This window comes from Pagrus pagrus (genome assembly GCF_965226575.1).
Source record: "Pagrus pagrus genome assembly, chromosome: 1".
Lineage (NCBI taxonomy): Eukaryota > Metazoa > Chordata > Actinopteri > Spariformes > Sparidae > Pagrus > Pagrus pagrus.
This window is the reverse complement of record NC_140185.1, coordinates 14,116,714-14,141,074: the sequence shown is the minus strand read 5'-3', so window position 1 is coordinate 14,141,074 and position 24,361 is coordinate 14,116,714. Positions and strand designations below refer to the sequence as shown.

General features: G+C 39.7%; 1 protein-coding gene across 2 annotated transcripts in view; it reads right to left on the bottom strand.

Annotated features, from left to right (window-relative positions):
• Positions 1–4,706: 4,706 nt before the first annotated feature.
• The window catches only part of kcnq1.1 (potassium voltage-gated channel, KQT-like subfamily, member 1.1), a gene marked incomplete at its 5' end in the record, with an annotated part of 50,707 nt that continues 31,052 nt past the window's right edge, over positions 4,707–24,361 (bottom strand). Inside the window, 12 exons of one of the 2 annotated variants that reach the window (XM_084357171.1) lie at positions 4,707–5,144; positions 7,088–7,149; positions 7,263–7,309; positions 7,507–7,601; positions 8,918–8,993; positions 12,918–13,047; positions 15,511–15,567; positions 15,857–15,883; positions 19,869–20,007; positions 21,457–21,573; positions 21,771–21,866; positions 23,493–23,603. In XM_084357171.1, the coding sequence (XP_084213297.1) occupies positions 4,887–5,144; positions 7,088–7,149; positions 7,263–7,309; positions 7,507–7,601; positions 8,918–8,993; positions 12,918–13,047; positions 15,511–15,567; positions 15,857–15,883; positions 19,869–20,007; positions 21,457–21,573; positions 21,771–21,866; positions 23,493–23,603 (1,215 nt within the window). In that variant the 3' untranslated portion in view covers positions 4,707–4,886. The remainder of the gene's footprint in view (positions 5,145–7,087; positions 7,150–7,262; positions 7,310–7,506; positions 7,602–8,917; positions 8,994–12,917; positions 13,048–15,510; positions 15,568–15,856; positions 15,884–19,868; positions 20,008–21,456; positions 21,574–21,770; positions 21,867–23,492; positions 23,604–24,361) is intronic. The other variant, XM_084357172.1, reaches the window with a different exon arrangement.

Below are 24,361 nucleotides of genomic sequence, written 5' to 3'. Positions count from 1 at the left end.
ACTAATAATAAGTGTCCTACTAAAGTCACAGAAAAATCAATTTCAGTCGCAAGTTTTGCGATCGAAAGAAGAAAAGCATTTTCGAGTAATTGCTTTTTCTGGGTTGTATTATGAGATGTGTCATAACCACAATCATAAGGACTGTGCTGTCAGGCTTAAAATTATATCCGTTAATATGAGCTGTAACTGCCAAATTAGCCCATTAGAGAGGCCAAATCCCACAGGGAGCATATTCACTCCCACAGTGTTGGGATTTCGGCTCTAAAGAATTTCAAGAGGCCATCTGGACGTAGGCAGGACAATGGCCACAATGCAGAGTGTGCCATCCATTTCACCTGCAAATCAGCCTTTGGAGCTCCTCGACCCCCCCAGGTCTTTCCTCAACTTTTCTCTTTTCACTCCGTCCCTTTTCATAGTCAAAGCAGCTATTATCATTGACATGTGCCCAAACCAATCCTACTAATGTTTATTCTCACTTTGGCTCGTGTTTACTTCTAAGCTACAGGAGCCAAGTGACTGTGTTCGAGGATAAAAGAGAGAGCAAACATCACATTTACATGTTTAAATGCCTTACTACCAAGGACAACCAGTTTTGAGTGAATTATTTCTGCATTAGAAACAGATGATCTTACAATCTGTTCCAGTGGGTACATGTCTCGATTACCAGCTCTCAAATCAATAAGCAAAGTGTCCCACAGGTCCAAAGAGTCCCGTGGGCTCCCCAGCTCCACACCCACTACCTCAATTAAAAATCTCTTAAAGATGTAACTACAAGCTGCACAGTACATCATCAGTGAATGATCTTTCACAAACAGCAATGCAGTGGTTGTGTCAATTAATATATCAATTATGATTCTAAATGTGTTATAAATGTATCCTAATCTTCACACAAACCACATGCTGCAAGCTCTACTACTCAGGACTGGAAATTGTACTAATCTGCATGATTGTGGCTTCTTCTAATCAGGCTTTGATTAAATTGTCCAAATAAGAAGAAGTGAAATGAGCAAATTGCTGGGAAGGCGCACATTAGGACTTGAAAGTCCTTGATGTGATACATTAGCAATCTAAGAGTGTTTTTAGGACTTCACAGGTTTGAAATCTAAAAGTGAAATTGACCAAAAGATCATTAAGAATTTATGCAGATTTGTAGCTTTCTACATTAAGGAACAACTCAGCAAACAGCATCTCAGCAAATTGCAGCCTTAGATTGAAAAATGCTTTAACCAAAGCTGGTAATCACGCAAAAGTGATTTTTTTTTTTTTTTTTTTGCAGCGCTTTGGATAAACTGATCCTTTAAATTGTTTCAATGTTTACGACTGATATACTTTTTACAGTTTTCCTACGCCAAATAAAACTAATTACCTCCACAACTCTCCCCTCACCCACCTCCTGGCCAGCACAAAGGCCAACCACCCTCAGCACACTTTAGGAGGGTGGGGCCCATTGTTGTGGAGACCAGAGGCAGATGGTCATTTGGGCCTTTTCACCACATGGCCACTTGTGTGAAGGAATGCCTGGACACCCCATGGATGGCCAGCAGGGAAAAGGTCACCATCTGCTGCCCAAAGGTCAGCTGTTTAAAGAGCGATGCTTTAGCCATGCTTTTGGATATTTCCATAAGTCAGCAAGGACACGACATCACCACCCCCACATCACAACAATAAAGGAAAATCTGCTGCCAACACGAGTGATACATGATTATTAAAGAAACGACTGAATGAATCTCTTAAAACTCAGAAGTGAAGCATCCATTTGATTGATGACCGAGAAGAAAATGATAAAATATTCACTTTTTAATGAAAAAACATAACTTGTGTCTTCCTATTGAACCACCTCTAGCAAAAGAATTAAGAAAAAAACTCCCTGAAACTGAAATATTTAGCTCATTTGTATTAGTCAAAGATTCCCCTTAAGGCACCAGACACAACACACTTGGTAATAATTACTGCAATCTTTTATTGCTATAGAAGAATATATCTAAACATTTACAAAAAAGTGAAAAATGAAAACAGTGAAAACAGAGTTTGATTAAAGTGAGATATTCAAGTGAAGTATTTAAAACATAAGGCCTCTTTCCCAAGATGAATGCAATTACATTTGTTATTTCACAAGAATCTAGGCTATTAGATCACAGAGCATGATGGCGTGGCAGTTGGCATTAACCTGAATAAATGTCAAGTGTAACACTCACAGGCAAATAATGAATTCTCCAAAAAATAAGTGACATTGAACTTCAAGGTTAAGTAACTCATGCTGATACAATATGATGAAAAATCAGTGTTAAATGTCAGTAATGTTGTTTGTCTTTCACATTAAGTGAAAGCTGTACAGTACGCCTGCCAAAGGGAAAACAATCAGCCCCAGAACATGTAACCAAGGGGCTGAAACGCTGACAAAAATGGCAGTAAAATGTACAAAATGCATTGTAGCATTGCACAGTGTACTCTCTCTCTCTCACACACTTGTATTGTGTGATAAAATCAGACACAACCGTCACCTTTTAGAGTAGAAGTTGCACTCTGAAATCTTGCTGGAGGTGAGATGTTGCCGAAGGAACAACAGTGTAAAGAGCTGAAAAGAGGAGTTTGGAGTTTAACCTCAAGGAACTGCCAGCAAGAATGTATTTCCAAAGTTGTGGCTGACTATTTAACTGATCTAGATGAGGCAACCACTGCAACAACTCACCTCTTGTGAGATTTCAGAGCGAAACAAACCTCAGCCTGTCAGTGGAGGTAACTTTGACGGTCTCAGTTGCCCCAAAGGATTATGTTGCAGCCATTGCAGCCGTATTGTGGCTGCCAGGACTGAATGAATCATTTACACACCAAAACATGTAAATATATGGAGATCCACTGGAGTCAAAAGCTGAGATGACAGTAACTAAGATCTACTAAGCTAGTTATGTTAGCTTTAGCAGGACTTTCACCTACAGTACCTTGGGATCCAATCTCAAGGTGTCCAATGCTGAGACAGTAGCTACGGAGATCTGCCAAGCTAATAATTGGTAGCTTAGAAAGCTATCATGATTGGCCAGTTAATGCCATATTGAGGTCCGTGGGTTACCTAACTGCATTACCAACATCACATCACATAGAGACTTGATGATAATTACCGCATTGTTTTTAGAAGAATATTTCAAAATATGCTAAAAAGTGAAACAAAATTAAAACAGTGAAAAAAAGCTATATATTGAAGTCAACGATTTCAAGTGAATTATTGAAATCTAAGGCCTCTCCCCAAAGATGGGTGCGATTAAACTGACAGTAAATTCAACAGAATAGGCTTGTACAGTAGATGTCGTACTGCTGTGATCTAGGTTGCAAGTCCTATAAACATAGGCTATCTGACAAATTGCTATTATTATGCTGCTACCTGATTTATCAGCAGCTGAAAAGACACTGGATAGTGAAAATCTGGAGGGACGCCACGCCACACTTCGGTGTAAAACAACAGATTTGATCGTTCGTTAGCTTCCGTTAGACAACAGGTAACCCTTAGCATTCAACCACTTCCTAGCTAATGTTATTGTTTGATAGTGTTACACGACACAATAGAAGAGTAAAATATCAGCGTACATCTTGGACACATCAATTTAAACCTAGAAGTGAAACGCACTGGACGAAGCCAAATTAAACTGTAATGTTAGCTAGGAAGTGATTAAATGCTAACATTAGCTCATGGATTATCAAATAAATTGTTTTACTTGAAATACGGCCAAATGTGCTGTCAGATTTTTACTATCCATTGTCTTTTTAGTTGCTTAACAATTGGGAAGTGGTGAAATGATAACTGTTTCAGATTTCCTACTACATGACATTCAACCTGGATTACAACTTTAATCCCAGCATTCGAGATTCCCACCCTGAGCGTGACACCAGAGGAAAATGGCCGCCATGTGAATATGGTCTATAGGATAGACTATTGAATCACAGTATATGATGCTGCCACTGTGGCAATGTCTTTGGCATTTACCTGAATACATTGTAAGTCCCTTATAGTTTCAAAAAAGGCAACTCAGGCAACATTGCACTTCAAAATTATGAAACTAATGCTGTTACAATGCACAGAATTCAATGTTGAGAAGATTTTCTCTTTCACACGTTTCATATATTCAAATTCCTCTGATGAGATATGTCACATAATTATCACAATGCCACGGAATAGCCTCATGTAGTATCTACCAGGGGTGGCTGTAGCTCAGGAGGTAGAGCGGGTCATCTAATAATTGGAAGGTTGCTGGTTTGAATCCCCACCTCCGCCAGCTGCATGTCAAAGTGTCCTTGAGCAAGATACTGAACCCCAAATTGGTCCTGATGGCACCATCAGCCTCAGCCATCAGTGTGTGTGAATGGGTAAATGTGACAAGTGTTATAAAGCGCTAGACTGGAAAAGCGCTATAGAAATGCAATTCCATTTACCAACCACCCTTTTTCAGCTTTCTTGTCCATTTACACTAGTTTGTTTGAAAACGGGTACAATATAGGCAGTGGATCTATTTTGTGAGCTTTCAGTCTATCAATATTTTTTCTTTGCCTCTGTCTGACTCCTTTCACTCAAGTTTATCCATTTTATCTGCCTGCCTGGCTTTTGCTGCTGCCTATTTTGCCAGTTAGAGCTATGAGATTACCAAAACGGAGGCCAGTTATGGCAATAAAACTTTCTATTCTAAAATACATTTTTTTATAGAAACGCTAATATTTTATGGCATCATATATTTAAATTTAATAAAATGTGTCAAAAAGTCAAATGGATATCCTTTAAATCAATTTTCAGCAAAAGTGTGGGTGTTTCTTCATTATTAGATAGCTAAATTGAAAAAAAAACTGCATTATAAACTGAATACATTATATTAAAAAGAGAAAAACTTTGAAGCTTTTAGCTTTCAGCAGCTCTCGTCCTGACTAGCGGCGGTGCTAAGGGGAGGGTTGGGGCAGGCCGCGGGGTTGGAGGAGAAGGACGAAGGTGATGATGATAGCTGGTCGTAGCTTGGCAGGCTGTCATGGCTGGGGACAACAGCATAGGTCCGTCCAAGCCGTGGCCTCGACCTGCCTCCACCTTCACCCTCAACGACATCCCTCTGGTCCAGCAGGAAGGTGAGGGATTCTGCGATGCGGTTCAGCGTCTGGTCCATTTGTGTTATCTGCGAGAGGTGAAGCATATATTTATAAATACAAGTAAAGATAGCATAGGGCCTCAGATTTGGATTCATTACTCCACAAACGCTTTTCACTCATTTCAATTAAATAAAGCGAGTGAGAGTGATTTGTGAGTTCAAGGATAATGTTACCTTCTGCGATTCAATTAGCGTGTGTGTGTCTGACAAAAGCAACAACCGTTAACCTGTGCTGAGTTATTTTACGCCTGTATTGTCTTCGGTCTTTCACGGTCCATCAAACAAGATTAACTTTCAATGATAGAAATGTGTTCATTATTACAAGTTAATAGGATACAACGGAGCTTTGAGCTTGAACTTTGCAGATTTTCAACCAGCTTTGTGTCACTGCAATGTTGGGGACATTTTTTGCCAACAAAAGTCAAAGAGTTGACATGTTTCGGGCTGTTGCATCAACTGCAGATTGTTGTTCTGTATTTTGTATGTGCCCATCCATGAACACAAAGCCTATGGTCGGATCAAGAGAGAGAGATGCCCCTTTTCAGGTTTCCTCCTGGGGTCACAATCCTGAATTTGCGACAATTGTTCACGCTTTTTCCCCTTTTAGCTCACATAACCTGTTTCTGGCACTGTACAGCTTCTAGCCTGATGTTCCGCTGCACCTCGTCCCCTCGCTGAGTGACAGACGCACAGAGAAATGGAGAGGAGAAAAAATATTTAAATGGAAGAGGCTGTACAATCTGCCACATCGATCTCTGCATCATTCACGAGGGTCGCACTGAGTCAATCCCCATCAAGAGGCTGACAAACAGATGGCAGTAGCGTGCACACACTCCCTAACGGGCACGGCCAATAAATCAATTCATGAATGAAAAGCAATAAATATTATTTTATGCCACAGGTTTACATAAGTTTACGCTAGAGGGCGAATTACTTCTGATAAATGAAAGTAAAATTACTATTTAAATATATTATCAGTTGCATTTTAGTTATTATTTTGTTAATTCATTCTTCAAATGTCACCAGCATGCAGAAAACACACTGCACACTAGGCAGTGCTGGTCAAATATGAACCACGATCCTGTTCATTGCCTATTTCTCACCTAAAATGATTTCAGAAACATATTTTAGTGGACTATTTAGTTGCAATATGATGTTGCTTGTTACTAGCCGGCCACCTTACTGTTTCCTGTTTCAAAACAGACTCTGAGCCAAAAGCAAGCACCACCCAACTCAGTCTGAAATACCACAGCCCTTTTTCTTCTGTATTCTCTGGTCATGTAGCAGCGATTTGAAAAGTGTTTGCATCTTCCTACTGCATAGACAGCCCAGTTTCATGAAGGAGCCGTCTTTCCAATGGTGAAATACAACTACAAGCCACCACTGCACAAACATTTGAGTTATTTCTTCCTATTGGACAAATAAACCTGAAATTCACCTTGTTATTCATAAACTTTATTTCTCAACAAGAAAAGAGTTTAGTTCTGTTAGTTGCAAGGCAGAAATGTGAGGCGCACTTGGTGAGGGAGTAAGGGGGTTTGTGATTCAACTTGTTCTTTGTTTTGACACGTCTTAAAAAGAAATGAAAGAAACAATCTCATGGTTCCTCTTCTTGTGCTGAAGAACTGGCACAAGCTGTCAAATTTTCATATTTGAGTTCACAATAACGGGGCCACACGTCTAAGCACAGACATTTCATATTACGGCATTCAAAGCGAGTTAAACTTTTGTTGCATTATCCAAAACGATTCCCAGTTTGAGTGATAAGTGAGACTGCCACAGTGTTGTCAACATCCTCTTGATGGAAGCTTGTAACATTTTCAACAAAGTTTTTCTGTCTTGAATACAAGACGAACACGGCCACGTACGTTTTTTGACTTTGCTCTTTCGCAAACAAAGCAAATGATCTGAGGCAGTAAAAGACGAGGGAATATTTCTGCCGTTTTCTACTGAAGTTGTACAAATCCCACCTTGTCCTCCATCCTGTTGAGTCTGGATCCAATAGAGTTGTTGCCTTTGTCTTTGGCTCGGTCTTCAGAGGGAGACAATAGTCAAAACAAATAATAAGACCAGAGGATTAGGACTGGGGTTTGTTCCATAGTTACTGTACTATATTTTTGAAAGAGCAGTGAAGTGATTAATTACCTGAGCCGGTCTGGAACAAAGTTAACTTCCCTAAAGACTGGTCCAGTCTGAGGGAAACAATGGGAAGCTCAAGTCAGAGGTATATATGTACACACTGTCCCTTTCCTCTGTCATCCGCCCACCTCTTTTTGCTTTCATGTTTTATCTACCATCTTCATGTTTTCATCTACCCTCTGTCCAAACAAGTCATTTAAATGTATATACATGTATAGATGCATATATTCTGTTTAGTGAAGCGGTTTACCTTCTCTGCAACTCCTTGATCCGCACCATGAGGTGGAGGTGACCCTGGGAGTATTGCTCGATCACATCTCGCACATCGTATGGCTTACGCGCTTGCTACACCAAGAAAAAAAATTTTTGTTTGGCTTTATTTACATGACACCAAAATATTATTTATTTTTTTACATATACAGTACTTAAGTGTTTACTTAATAATGTATTTAATCATTTTTTATCAGATTGACGACTGAAATGAACAAATCCCGTATGTAGACGATTTGCTGAAACGGGGAGATCAATTTAAGCCGCCAAAGCTCTGCCCACTTTTTTGTTCTGTTATGCTGCTGCTCATTTGGAAATTCTGTTGTAACACCGCCTCAAACACTATAATTGGTACCTGACCTCTATCCACTTGCAGGTCTGCATTTAGTTGCCCTGGGGCAGAGATTGTTATCGTCACTCTCTAGTCTCTCTGGCTGAACTTGCTTGTAAGGAGTCTGAAGTCAGAGCGTGTAAATGCCAAAAAATGACTGTACTTTCTGTATACGTACTTAAAGGTCCAGGATTTAGCAGTGTCTATTGTCAGAAATGGAATACAATATTCATAGTTAGGTTTTCATTAGTGTATTATCACCTGAAATGAAGAATAGTTGTGTTTTCATTACGTTTAGATTAGTCTTTTACATCTACAGAGGGAGCAGGTCCTCTTCCAAGAAGTCTGCCATGTTTCTACAGTAGCTCATAATGGACAAACCAAACACTGCAATCTGCAAGCTCACCTCGACGCCACTAAATCCTACAGACTGGCCTTTAATAGTAAATTCATTTCAGATTATGTGGATAACTCAAATGTTAAACCAACAATATGTAACTCCTGCTGCTAGGGAGCTCTCTATCAAAACAAAAGACATTTGCCGAGTGTTGTGTGGAGGGCTGGGTGAAGCGCGGGTAAGAACGGCTGCTCCGCTGCTCAGAGCCGACTAGAGAGTCGGGTGCAGAGCTACATCATCTGTAGACTAACCAAGCGGAGATTCATCTGCTTCTGCTCTGATCCGGAGCCGTGTAATGATGGCAGGAGATTGCTCAGAGATTCCATTTGAACTTTTCAGGTTCAAAAGTGGATTTATCTTCACTCCAGTTTATCAATCTGACTGCAGCAGCCATCTGTGGAGTGTTTCAGTGCTGTAGTGTTGACCTGGATGCCATTGGTTGCCCGCTAACGTTAGCTTACGGCTAATGCACAGTGAAGTAATCTGGCTGTTTGCGGCAGATAAACACTGCGTGAGTAACTTCTGATTAAACAATATTGGATGTGACTAAGGCACAAATGTTCACAGACGATGTTTTAAAGTTGAATTCATGTTAACTTTAGACTCGTTTGGAAACTTCCCTACCCTAAACGTTGTTTTGGTATTAAACAGTGTCATACTTACCTGAAAATTCCTCTTGGCCACAAAATAACGCATTCTCTGGATCACCCTGATGGCTTTTCGGTGTGACTCTGTCAATCTGTGTAAAAGAGTTTCATTTGAATGTAGAAAAATCATAAAGGAAAATAAAAGGAAACTGACAGTGGCAGAAGTTACTGTTGAAATTGATTTTTTTCATTATTTTTTTTTTAAAGCAAAGTATCAGAGAAGAAGAATAAGAAAGCAGACTAACCCCTGTAAAATTTGAGGTTATTTTTCTTCAAACATGGAATAGATTTGTTTTAGACCCTTACCTGTTTCATTTTTCTTGTATGAAAAAGGTATCACTGTGAAACCATGAAAAGATTGACCACGGCCTTCACACCAGAACTCTTTTAATGTGTGGTAAAACATTGACTGAGGTGCGGTTTCACGATTACTGCTCAGTCTGCATCAAAAGCCTCTCACTTCCTTTGAATTCGATCAAGGTGAGCTGAGGTAAGAACAAAGAGCGGGTGATTTCTGGGGTCTGTGTTGCTCTGAATAACATTTAGAAAAAGCTCTGAGGGATTGTAGAGCATTTAGCCTCCATTATGATGTTGTGGGTGTTGTTGGGGAGCTATTACTCACCAGGGTTCTCTACCCTGGAAAAGCAGAGAATAAGTCTGCGAGGGGGAAAGGAGGGAGCTCTTTGTTGAGTCCAGTTAGGTGACAGACCAAAGGCACAAGGTCACCATGAGTCTAGCTATGGACTTTTCACAGGGGACGTATGTTTTTTAAATAAAACCGTAAAATTATTTCTGTTTCATGATATGAAACTGCTGTATGCTGTGACCTAATATGGAAATACATTTTCCAACACAAATGGCGATGACGTATCCTGAAACAGGCAGTGAGGCAAATTGGTGCACACAGTTTCTTTTCACCCATAATGATGTTTTGAATTGTACTGAAAGTGAGAAGTGTGTATGTGGGTCTGTTCTTTACCTTAACATTAGTAGACTTAACTCTTAAGCTATAAAAGCTATAATAATAATTATGATAGATTAACAATTTTGAAATCAAGATTATTTTATTTTCTTATTTGACGGGAGTCCGTTCAATATCAAACTGGAGCTGGGAGCTGATTAGCTTAGCTTCGCACAAAGACTAAAAAAAAGGGCTGAACAGCAAACCTGACTATCAGAATCCCACCAAGCACTTTTTAAGCTCATTAATTAACACATTAAGACACACACACAATTAACACAACATTTTTATTTTGTAAGCTTCATCCTCATGTATCACATTTTATTACTTCCTGTCTTCTTCTTGTTTTCCCTCCCGTGTGATTGTCCTGATTAGCTTCACCTGTCCCTGATTAGCCTCCTGTGTATTTAAGTCTGTGTCTTTATGCCTCGCTTTGTCAGTTCATCTGTTTTGTTCCGGGAGTCTCTCCGTTGCGCCTCGTGTTTTCTGCCCTTGAGTTTTTTTTATTACTGCCTCTGTTCCCCAAGCTTCTGGTTTGTACTTAATTAGTTTTTGTATCTCCTCTTGGTTTTTGGTGGAATTGCCCCTGCCTGTTTATTTTGAGCTTGGTAGTTAGTTGCTTACTTTTTGGATGTTAGAATTTTAGAGAACAGCTTCATTAGTAAAGCTCGCTTTTTGTTTTCAACCTGCCTGCCTTTATGGGTCCTCACTGTTTTTGCAAACTGTAACAAACTTGAGTTTTTACCAGGGTTATGTGCCAAACACTTTCTGGCAAGAAAGTTGTACTTTGTATGATATGTGATCAAATAAAGATTCTTATTCTACAATTATGACTTAAAATCTAGGCTTATAACTTTAGATGGATCAGAATCCATGTTTTTACCCACAGGTGATACAGTAGGTGTTAAAAGTACATCTGCTGTATAAATATATTCCAGTACCTCCAACAGTGTAAACGAATTTGAGATAGTACAGCCCATCCTGCCATTCTTTGACAGTTCAGGAAGTTGCTTGATATGATCAGTTTTGAAGTTAACACTTATTGCTGTTATCAAATCTCTTTTCTCAGAAGCAAAGTAGTGATGCTGCGTTCCAGACAACTCAGAACTCCAAAACATTTTGACCTCCTACTAGAAAAAGTGCACTGGAACGGCACTCAAACAGCACTCAGAATTTCTACTTGTAAACTTGAGGCACATCCATCTACGTTGACACCATGAGGAAGCAGTTGTCTGACGGTTTGGATATGTTATAGTATTAGAGTGCCATAAAATTCATCTGTTACCTTATGTGCTGTTTTTTTCTCCTCTGTTTTGTTTAGAATGCAAAAAGGCTGCACTGCTGAGGGTTCAATAGTGTGTGCACTTCATTGAAACATCATTTTGTTCTGGTCACCCAATTTTTTTGTTCACTTTTGGCAAGTGTTGGAAGCTTCATCTTGGAAATTCTGACCTCTGGAGTTGTCTGGAACGCATTTTCAGCAATTCTTTCACACACACACGGGTATTTGGGGGGTGATGACCAATCTGCTGTGTAGTTGGAGGTGCAAACGAAGAGCAATTACGCTGAAATATTCCATTTTTGTCAGTGCAAGTGCAAAACCACGGTGAAGTGGTGTAACGCAGGGACCTGCAAGAACCATAATCTCATGTAAAATGAAAACTGGAGCTCTAAATATGCATTTTTAAAATTCACAAGCCATGAAAAAGCTCTGATGCAAATAAAGAACACATACTGTAGGGACAATCCTTCAGTACACAAATTTTCAACTGTTAAAGTGCGCTAGAGCACCTTAAAAAAATAAACACCGACTCCATATCGTCATCGCGCTAAAAAAGACACCCGCTGTCGTGTTTGTTTACACCATCAACAGTAATAATATTGCTTGGAATTGTGGGTGGATTTTGCGATCACTGTAGTTAAAGAACAACTGAACATAAATTGCATGATTCATTTTTCAGGAAAAGTGTGCTTTAATGTATTCAGTTAAAAACCTCTGTCACAATAAAGTAAAAGTATTATGCTATGGCTCAACGCCCCCTCAGTGTGTGAATGTAGCAGTGTTTGCATCTTGTCTCCACCTGACTCATGAGATGGAAACAAACAATACGATGTGAGAAACATGAAAAAGGTTTCGAGAGGAACTTTTACCCCCCACCTAGCTAACTGCTACAATCCCAGCTCTTTTAGTTTTACTTTAAAGGCCATGTCTGCTGTGTTACTAGAGGTGTAATTTGTTTGTTTGTGACAAACATGTAGTAATTTTGTTAAAACTCTCAACACCTCAATCATCTTCAATTTTCCAAAACATACTGCACTGCATGTCGATTCCGAGGCAGCTGCAGAAATGTGACTTCTGTGAACTATTCAACATCAAAAATCAATTCTGCATCTTGGCTTCATAACAATAACTCAAATGAGATTTCCATCCAATTTTCCACCCTGCTGTAGACAATGTGGAAAATGTGGGTTTCAGTCTGTAATTCAGCCTAAAATGGAAAACTTTTCATGAAAAATTGACAAACATGGTAAAAAGAAACACATCTTTTAAGCTTTTTTATCTACATGTACTCCTGTCATGGATAAAACACGCAGAAGTATCTCGTTATGGCTCAATTTAGCATGGGATTTGATGTGTCATTGCTCTATGAGTACAGTTGGTTACATATTCTAGAGTCAGCAGAGCATGGAGTGATTTTTGCCAACAGTGCTGTAGCATGCAATCCCCACTCTGCATCACCACCCCACCATTTAGAAAGAAAATCCCACGGGTCAGAACTGTCGCTCCATTTGTTTCACTTACTGTGCTCTTACATTACACTGCAGTTACTTAACACTCATTTCCTCATATCAGTCTCAGTCTCTCGCTGTGCGAGCGCCCCAGCAAGCACAAGTGCTTTTCCCTAAATGGGAATCATTACACAGAGGAGACAGGAGCGCTCTGGGGTATGGCATATTGCAAAGGTTAATTACAAATAGCAAAAAAATACATGCAAACCGTCTGTGACAATACTCACACAGAGAGACAGCATCAGTGTAATGTTGGTGAACTCACTGTGACACTGAGGTGGCAGGATACAGCTCACTGTGTCGCTCTGGCTCCAGCTCCAGGTCGTCTGCAAAGCTGCAGTTCCTCTGGAGGGGGCCGGGGGAGTGGATGTCCAGAAGGCCAGGGTTTCTTTTCACTGCATGATCACACATTTACACACACACAGCCAGTCAATTGAACAGCATATAGCTTAGGACTCAGGTTCAGGGTTGGTGACCACAGTGCAGTTTATTTCACTGCTCTCTTTTGAACTCTGGCTGCACCATGTGTGTATTATAGGGATGGGGCAATGAAAGATTTTATCACGAACCGCGATAAAAAAGCACTCTCGATGAGTTGATCGTGATGAAATGTCATCATCTGGATAATTGTGAATGGAGATAATCATGATTGTCCTCATGTAAAGGTGTCTGACGTACAGATCTAGATTGGTTTCCTCATATAGTCTGTCACAATGGCTGAAGGCATGTCTTGATAAATCTCTTTTGTGGGGCATTGTATCCCCCACAAAAACAAGTTAAATCAGATGTGTGTAATTACTACAAACTAACTTTTGATGATTATCGGGATAATGTCATTAATCGCAGTTATGTTGAACAAAATAATAATTTTCATATCATCCCATGCCTAGTGTATACTACTACGCATAATGGGAAAAGAAAAAGAAATTAGCCTACATGTTAATGCTTAACTTGCTGAGCTAAAAGTCAGAGCCACAGAAACCTCAGATGTCTGCAAAGAAATGCAGAATCTGTCGGCATGGGACAAGATTTTCATGAATTAATCTGGCTGACTGGGCTCTGGTATTGTGCATGCTCACTCACTAACATGGCTTACCAGGAGACTAAATAGAATGGAGCCCTCGCTAACGTTATTGGCCACACCTGAGCTTTTCCTGCAGCTAAAATGTCTGCTGTGAAAAGGGTCTATTGTTGTCAGACGATGACCGCAGAAAATGGCCGAAACACAGTGAAGAAAAACACGAGCTCAAGCAGCTTCTCAAAATGCTAATACTTTGCGGAAGGCTTTATCTTTATGGGAACATTACAACCTTGAGGGACTAGTATCCCCGGATGTCTGATATTATGAAAGAGCTGTCATTTTCAAATGGGAAGAAAATCTGCGTTTACAGCCACATTCATCTGGCTCATACTGGAAAAAGTTGAGCTTCATTTGGACAAACAGGTAAGGCAGATGGATATTATGTGATTTTATCGTGCTGGGATGCCTTGTCGTATTCTGTGGAGCGATTAATATAACATGGAAAATTGTTTTGCACCTGTGAGACACCTGACTGTGTCTAAGGCACATCTATTTCTCTTTGAGGAAAGAAAAGACTAACATAAGGCTGGTTTGAATTAAGTCTCAAATTTGGCAATGCGAGTCGGCCTCAGTCGAGTCTTAAAAACACAAGAACTGGTCAGGAGTAGGTGTCAGTTTCATGCATATTTTTAAACACATATGTATACAAAAAGAGCTATTTTAACTACAGGAGCTAGATAACCAGGAGGAGTCCAATTTTAACCATAACCGGAAATCCATAATGTTGTTGGCATCTCCAGCAGCAAAAGCTCTACAGCAAAGGTGGCAGAGTTGTTGTGGAAGACTGAGCAAAAACCTGCTAATTATTTGAATTTGCAGAGAAGTGTGAGGCAACTCGTCTAACCCTTGATTTTTGACATGTGAAAATAAAAACATGATGTGAAATGCAAATGCTTTATTGACGGATTCATTCCAATGATGGATTGGATTTAATTGGTGCTGTCAACCAGGACGGGATGTGACACAACAAGCCATGAAAAGCCAACTGATGTTCCTCAATAACAGAGTGCAGAGAACTGCTTCAACCACTTGACTTGTTGGTACTCCACCAGATCTACGATTTGTTTCTAAAAAACTGCTTTAAATTCTAGTAAAAACTGTTATTTGACTTCACATGGTACAGATCAAATGAAGACATCAACCCTTTAGTCCTCCAAGTCCCAGCACTTGAGATATCAATACTTCAGACTGGAGTTAACTGACCCAGGTGAAGAAACTACAACCCTGATTCTGAAACAGTTGGGACGCTGCGTAAAACGTAAATAAAAACAGAATGCAATCATTTCATTTCATTTGCAAATGAGCTGTTTTTACTGACAACTGTTTTACAAAGTGTTCCTGAGCCCATTTAGTAATACCCTTTATATAGTTATGTGTTTCACAAAGTCGTGAACCTCGCCTCATCCTTACTTGTGAACGACTGATCCTTTCGGAACCCAATCATGGAACTATCAACTGTTACCAGTTAACCTGTTTACCTGCTTAATGTTCCAAACAGGTGTTTTTTGAGCATTCAACAACTTTCCCAGTCTTTTGCTGCCCCGGTCACAACTTGTTTGGAATGTGTTGCTGGCATCAAATTCAGAGTAAATCATATATTTACAATAATAAAAGGAGTTAAAGAACATATAACGACAATGTTGCATACACGTCAAAAAGGATTAGCAAATTATCACATTCTGTTTTACATAGCATCCAAATTTCTTTGGAATCAGGTTAGTTTTCTCTTCCGGAGACACACAGCAACATTAAGACACTCACAACAACAGTCTGTTACCTGGGGGCGGTGAGCTGAACTGAAGGGAAGACAAAGACGTCCAGGACTGCTGGAAATCTGAAGCACACACATGAAGAGACACAAAAACATCACCACTGTTTAGCACAGGGCAAAAAAAGGACAGCAACGACGATGTTAGTCAAAGACTATGCTGCTGAGAATGCAATTTTGCTTTCATTGCTAAAAGAATCAAGTGAACACAACACGACGGGATCATACACTGTAAAGAACATGCTCTTAGAGGTACTTAGAAGATAAAAAAGGAGGGCTGTTAAGGCGGGCAATAATGGAGGACAGTGGGAGTACTAAGGATGTGTGCAGGACATGGACACTAACAGCAGCTCACCGCATCCTCCCAAAGTGTGCGATCCTGCTGAATCAGGTACACGAACAAAACATCAAGAGAGGAAGAAAGACACAAGCAAGGAAATAGGCAGTTAAATTGGATGAAAGAGGAAGATTTAAAAATAAAGATGAAAAGGAAGAAGCTACACGAGTTAAGAGTTGTTTGTTCTATGAAAGGAAAAATGAAAGACACCAAGATATGATTGCAAAGGATGAAGAGATTCAAACTGATTCATATTTTAAAATACTGACTCACAGCTGTCCTTGAAGCAGGTGTCTAAATGTAAAATTTAAAAGGGACCCTAGGATTTAAATTGTATATGCACTCAATGATGTCTTTACACACCTCCAAAAGCACACCCACAGCTTCTATACAAAACAGTCAAAGCACTGGACAGATCCATCAAGCTACCATCATTAACATAAGCTCCTACCCCTTGACAGTTTTGTGCGTCTTGCTGATGATTGTTTATCTTACAAAGTGATCAATGATCTGGCTCCCTCCCCATGAGATTTCTTATCACTGCCATCAGCTAATAGATGAGCGAGCACCCTTCCGGTGTGCCCCATGGGACCTTATTTTGGGAAAAATTATACAGCAGTCAATCGTGAGGGACAAATACACTTCTACACTGTTTAAATCCCATTTGAATTGTGCTATGAATGACACTTATGATGTAAAAGATAATTTTGCAGAAGGTTGTTGGAGAAAGATAGTGAAATACCATTTAGCTGTGTGTAAAATCGCTCAGTGAGCTGCATTGTCTTGCCCACATCACCGACACCAACATGGCCGTCACCTCTGCACCGGAGAAGTATTCAAAAAGGTGAAAATCACAATAAATCTGGCCATGATGAAAACTGCAGTTTAGTGAAAGGAGAGTTAGTCACTTTTGGAACTGGCTCTACAAGGTTTCAGTCAAAGGTTTTTGATCAGCGTTAAACGAGATAACGTCACTGACGAGGAGGTTGGGTGTGTAGTCATTCTAATTACGTACTATCACAATCTTTTTTTCATTAGTTTTATCATATGTGTATTTCATGCTACAATTCGAACAGGATCAAAAAGATATTTGTCCCTTGCCATTCACTACCATACATATTTTCCCTGAAATAAAGTCCCACGGTCTAGGCAGATCTCTTACGCCTGCCCAGAAATTACAGATGTAAAGTAGCTTATAGCTCACTCTGGTACAACTGTGGACTGTCCCTGTCAAATGAATAAACAAATAAATAACAAATACACAATAAATAAATAATCAAACTGCTGTATCAGACTGCATTCGTTAAGGTAGGTGTACCTAAAGAAGTGGCAACTGAGTTCATGTGATTGATTTTTTTTTAATGCAGCCATATAATGTAGTCTAATAATCTGTTAAACAACAGGTCAAAATCTCCACAGTGTGACATTTAGATAAACAAATAAACTTAAATTAGGACTGAAATGACTAAACCTGAAATTCACAGTTTATGTCTTCTGAAAGTCCATAGAGGACAATTATGTTAATAGACAACTCTTTAGCCACAATCAGTGTGTGTGTGTGTGCATCCAGTCAATATATCGCACACCAGATGGCAACCTGGGAATGTCGTTAAACGATTCATCGTTAAAAGCAGCATGCTGTAAATGTGAGATGTGCAGCACAACCTGTAGAATCCATTTATCTTCAAATCAAAGGCTCTGATTTTCATTGAACATGAGGCAAAGACATTTATATATACATCTTTACAACTGTGCAAATTAGATTCTGCTGCTGTACCGAGAACTGACTGCAGAGCAGAACCATTTGCACAGTTATATGTTGGTGGCAGCACTGCAGTCACGCATCTAGGCAGCTTTTCAGGTTACCAGCTGGTGTAAAAGAAAAAAGGTTATATAACTAAGCACAACAAAGTGTTTGATCCAAGTAGATCTTTACATTTTGTAGACATGGTAAAAAGGCCCACATTTATCTCCTGTGGAGGACAGGCTGTCCTCTCCAGTATCTCATTTTGTTCATCTACATTCATCCAGTAATGTCCTCCATGCACCACTGATAGTAATAATGATGATGATTCATTTTATTCATATAATTCTTTTTATAAGGTAGTGTTTACAAATGAATGTAATAAACTAAATGAGGAGGAAACATTAAGGGACACGATCAAGGATAAAATCAATACACAGAAAAAATGAAATGACTGAAAAAATGAATGAGGCAGTTTCACAGATGACATTGAATTAGTGAGTGTTTTGTACTTGTAATAGTAGGTTTGATGAAAACAACTCATCTGTCTATCTGTCTGTCTATGTGATACTTGTGAGAAAGATGCATTTACAGATCCAGTCTTAAGCATCCTGAACTGCTCACACACTCATCAGGGCTGCCCCGATAATATGAAACATGTTTGAAATTTTAAATCTGGATGATTAAAAACCAATGAGAGAGGATTCTCTGAGCTGCTGATGGTGCTGCCAAGCAACAGTAAACGTTGTAGCCATTGAGCCAATTTTAGCTAACATAGAATTTATCTTCTGGGGACTTTGAATATATGTAGCAAATTTCCCAGCCAGAAGCTGAGTAGTTGTCAAGATAACTCACTCAAAACTGAAGATGTCAACCTGATAGTGGCACTAGAGGAAAAGTCAAGGAATCACCAGTCGTTAGGATTCATCATCTGGGGACCATGAATGCCAGAGCCATATTTGGTGTTCATCTATCCAGTAGATTTTGAGATATTATGCTGGATAAGCATTAAACCTTGGCCTGCTGGTAGCGTTAAAAGCAATGTTAGTAGGATTCACAGCGGGATGTATCCTCTGGCGATCATGGATATCTATGCAAAATTTCATGGCAATCCATTTAATGTTTGTTGAGATATTTCAGTCGGAACAGCTGACAATCTGACATCTCCATCCTTAAAGTGGCGCTGCGAGCATGGATAAAAACTAGATGCTGTCTTGATTATTAAGGCCAGAGTACATGTGTTCTGGTGACTATTATCACTAAATTCCATTATGTGTCCTGATAATAGTATCACCCTACACAAGGACAACCACCATCATTTTTTTTAACATATTCCTGTTGTTTCAGTCATTAAAGTTTCCTGCCGTTCCCCACCTGCCATGTTGTTGCCCTCAGCTTGTTCCCGGTCATGTGCTGCCCTCCCTCACATTTCCTCATCATCACCCCTGCATATACAGTATAACAGCTCTATTGCCCCACTCATTTGTCTGATTGTCTAATGTACAGTACCACCCAGTCTTAGCTCTCCAGCCTTCGTTTATTTTTCTTCCCTGCCTGTTCCGCCTGCCTGCCCCCTCGCCCACTTCTTATAGATGACTGATTACCCATTGCCGAACTCTGCCTTGAACTTCTAACCAAGTGAACGATTGATTGCTTTCAACTGCTCTGCCTCTGAGTCCTGCTTTTGAGTCCACATCCCTCTGAACCTTTACAGCAATGAAGGTGAAGGTATTTTCAAAACGAAAGTCAGCTGAGATTTTTACAATTTCCCTTGAAGTCAGTGATTCAAGTTTTTATAAAAACTGCAACAAATTCAAGTTACATTGATAGAGAGCTATGCAGGCTGCATTCAAAGACACTGAAAGGATATCCAGTATAATTTGATGTGGATTGCTTCTTTATAACGTATCACCCTCACCCCACTATTGATCCAGCAGCGCTGCATGTGGTGGGATGCGCTGTAAGTTCAGCAGTGCAGTGTTTTGACTCTGGCCTTCCCTCCTTCCCTTTTCTTTGTACTGTATCTTTGCTGAATATGTGGTTCAGAGGCAGTGCACCATCGATCATTTCTGAGCCACATCTTTAGTGTTTACTCTGATTTTAATGGAACCTTGTACATTACTTTGGAAAATAATAAACCGGTTTGACAGATTTTGGCAAAATGTCTTTAGTGCAACATCTGTTCAACAACATAAGTGGGAAGTTTTCTGTTGTAAAGTTTTTCACACTGATTGAAGTGAACTAGAACACAGGCCGGTGCATCAGAGGTAGCGTACTATACGGTACCTGTGCCCACAGTGCTGTAAACATCTGAGCTCAGCTCCCTCCCGCTGTCAAACACAGAGTCGTAGGTGATGTTAGGAATTGTGGGAGAAGTTGGACCGTTGTCCTTGTCGCTGCTCTTCAACTTCCTCCTTATCTTCACCTGCCCAAGAAATGCGTACAGCTCAACAAAGTGTTCTGGTGGAGGGTTTTATTTGACACCAGTGTGAAAAAAACAGCAAAACAAACCTGTGGTCACAACACTGCACTGGAAAAATGCCACAAAATAAGTTTAAAAAAAAACAATGAATCCAAGCTGTTTCTTGCTTGTATTAGTAAAAAACATCCCAATGCAACAAGGGAAAATTGTCTTTGAAAAGTCCCATTTATCTCAATGAAATGTAGAAATTAGACAAATACGTGGTAAGATTTGGAGTTTTTGCAGTGTGATGCTCTTTTGACGTTCTCGCCAAGCACATGCTGCATGCTCAGCTGTGTTGACAGGAAAATGGATAATGATAACCTACTACTGCTGTACATTGCACGGAGAAGCAAAAATAAAACAAGAAGGATATGGGTTCACAAGATAGGAGGAGTGAGGAGTATGCAGCACTTTTTTTAAAAGAGTTGTTGTTCTTTGAAGACAAACTTTCTTCATATATTCGTAGGAGTCAACCCCATCAGCACCAAAGACCATTTGGCTGTATGTCTCAGGTAAAATTATGTTTTGGTATGTGCAGTTTGCAGCCTAATATTCTGTTACACCGTATAAGCATTTTATAAGTTGTGAATGTGACTCCCTGTAAATTCAGATGAAGTTTGGTTGACTGTCAGTGTTTCTATCGTTGATTAAATCGCTCTGAAAATGATCCACACAATGTTGCTCGCCACTGTCGTTAACAGTGACATTATGAAAAGACTTTGTCAACTTATCAGCCTCTCGTAAACGTGGTCAAACATTTTTGCTTTGCAGAAAAGTTGAGAAGTTGACTGTCTGCGGTCAACTAATTTTAATACAGCCAAGAGCACAAAGAAGGAGACGCCATGAATTTATATTCCTGAGGCCCTGCAAAGTCTTCGGGGAACATGTTCGAAACATTTTAAAATGCATTCATTAGTGTGGGCATTGGTCAGATACCCAAGCAGCAGTCATATTGAATAATCAATATTAATATTAAATTGCTGCTGGCTGTAACTTTTCTTCCTGCCTTAATTCATTGCATTTATTTCCCACACATTTTGCACCTATCACAGGAATTCTATTAAATTTCAAGTCTCGTTAACCCGTTTGGTTTTCAGTCACCACAAAAATACATTGTGACAGTTATCTTTACAGTAACTAATGCAATTTAGATTCTTGTCCCTTGAGTCTGTCTTACACTGGACAGTTAGTGACAGACTTGCTGTCCCTTTCAATCCACCACAAACTACAGCTTTCAAAATGTTCTTCAAGTTGAATAAAAAAAAAAGAAAAGAACATAATCTTCATAAGGGCTTATGGTATTGCAGGGCTGTTGCTTCAGACTACATTGGTTTCGCCTTTGTGTACATAATAAGCTGGAAACTGAATATAGGAAGCAGTTACAGTGAAATACATAAAATGATTACAAACCGATTTCTTGGGCTTGGGGGTGGACAGAGACGAGGCGGGGATGTTGGATCTCTTTCTCAAAAACGTCTTGAATGTGGCAGAATCCAAGTTCTCCACTGCAAAACATCTCCATGCTGTCTGGAGGGGGCATGGAAATAGCAAAATATATTGGTTGAACTGAACTCATTTCATGCCAACATGTGTGCCATGTAAGAAAGGAAGCAAGGGTTACAGGAAACGATGGTCTCAATAACAAAACAGAGGCTTTCAGACAGTTCAGTCCCCCGGCTGTATTGTTTTGCCGTTTCAGTAGTTGTTGGTCGAATATAAAATACCTGAATGAGACAGGCAGCTGCAGGGATCTGTCTATTGAAGTGTTTCTGTCTTTGCTTCTGCTGCACCTTCAAGGCAAAGCCTGAGCCTAAGATTCCCTGTGAACAACAGCACAGCACAGTTACTTCTCATTAATTCAGTTTTAACAATGCACTTACGGTACAGGCAGTTGCGCGATCCAAAAGACAGAAATAAACCCAAAATTAAGGAATAATGTGCTTTTTAATGCTATTATTACTTATTATTCACTGTGTTCATTAAGTGAAAGAGACACATTAAAATGTTAATCAGCCTTTTATTTTAATATGAGGGATTCCTTGTTTTTCTTGATTTCATACCACTAAGAATTGAACACAGTTTGAGCTCTAATAATTTAGGCATTTTACACCCTAAACTATCATTACTGAATCAATGAATATCACAGTAATTGACAGCACAAAACTTGGAGCTCCTAAAACTGTCTTTTGCAGTCAGTAACAAAAAGGATCAAATATAATGTAATCCTGTGAGCTGCTGCATTTTGTCTTCATTATTAATCTGGTAAGAGAGTCTGCAACCTGCAACCATTAAACAAATAAAGGATATCTCTGCAACTACTAGTCTTTATGAATAAGTTGGCATTATTCTGAAGGTAACAAGTGTGAAATTCCAGCAGAGATATAAGCATCAGCTTAGATGTTACTGGGTCTGAGTAAATGAAGATATAACACAACAAATTAAATGTATTTTCAATTAACAAAATGTTGCACTCGTTGAGCTAATATCCCCTTTAGAATTATGCAGTTGAAGCCCAAAATTTCTTGCAAACCATAGCACAACATCTGAACATTTTCTGTGCTAAGACTCTTGCTGATTAAGTGAAGCAGAGCAAAGTTAGGAGAGACAAGATTAGGCATAATCTCCAATTTGGCCATTTAGACGTACATTGAGTGGGGAAAAAAAGGCAAGGGCACAGAAAATAATATTAAAATAAAAAGAAAGCGATCTGGATATGCTCTGCTGTGAGTTCTGCAGGTCCATAATGTCAGAGGAAATAGAATCGACAGGCAGAACCCAAATCAATGTCAACAACACCATTCATCAACAACGAGTAGACAAATAGTAAATACACTGTGAGTGAATAGAAAGGCCCTGGCTATTCCACATTAGAAACCTCCCCCACAACTGGGAACAGTCTGAGACCGTCAAGACTCATTTCAAGGTGATACAAAGACATTGGATTAGCTGTTGGCAGCGGAGTTCAAGTGCACTGCTACACAATTTATGATCACAAAACCGCAAAAGTAAGACATCATTTATTGTTATGGCTGTATAAAGTGAAGTTAATTTTTGCTCTTGTTCAGCCGCTGGATTAGTGAGTTCTGGGTGTGGAGTGATGAGACTTATATTGTTGGAATCTGTGGAGTCACAGCTTTAACATGACATATTGTTTGTATCGTTAGCATGTAGTAGCATTATTGCTAGCCACGGCACCCAGACATTCACCATGTGCATGTTTTTGCTACGTGCTTATTTAGTCTGTTATATTGGTTTAGACAGCCTTCACTAAAGCCCTAAGTAGGCCTCATGTTTAATTAATGCATGCTGTTCACGGAAATAATACAGTTTTTCTATCAGGGGTTGTTTTTCACTTAATAACATTTGCATGTGACAAGAAACCTTAGAGAAGGATTGACAATGAGCCTGAAAGATGCCACGGTTCAGCAATTTCTCTTTCCACTTACTGCAGGCAGAGCGAAGAAGGAGATGGCAAAGACTGAGAAACAGGATGCAATGGTCTTTCCAATCCAAGTTTGTGGCACTTTGTCTCCATATCCAATAGTAGTCACTGTCACCTTTGAGAAAAAAAGTAATTAATACAAGAGGCTTGGTTCAAACACTGCTGTTAGGAAACACTTCTTAACAGTTGGTTGATTGCAAAACGAAAACAAATAAATCCTTTCAACAGCAAACACCATCCATAGCATTTTAAACTTTTTTCTTTAATCAGCTGTAAACTTTGTGTCATGATTTGGATTTTGTGGTGGTTTTTTTTGTGGTTTCTCTGTGCCTGTGTGTTTGCAGAGGTGCTCTGGAGAAGCTGGCCGTGGTTTCCTGATTGACATGGAGCTGCTGACTCTCTCACACACCTGCAGCATATTTGCTTCAATCAGCTCCATCTTAAGCACCCTGATCTTCACCTTGCTCTCTGCCAGATTATTTCCTCAGCTGTGGTACAATGGTCCTCTAGTAGCACTTGGATTTCTTGAGCCTCTCTTGTTTCTAGTGGGTTTCTTTTCTGGAAAGAAAATTAATGTTGCTCCCTGCCAGTGTGAGAAGACCTTTGCTGGAACCAGCTCTTGCCACACCGCGACCCAGCCTCCAGTACCTCTGCCACCAGCGTCCTCAAACCTCTAAGACCACATTTACACATAGCCGGGTATTTACAGAAATGAATTTTTCTCCCCCTCCGTTTTCAAAAATAATGTCCTACACACAAGATTTTTAAAAAAAAAAGTTTTTGTTTACATGAACCTGCATAAATACGCTGTTGAGCACCATCATAACTATGCCAAACCTGTAGGCGGCAGTGTAACGAGGAGGATAAAGCCAT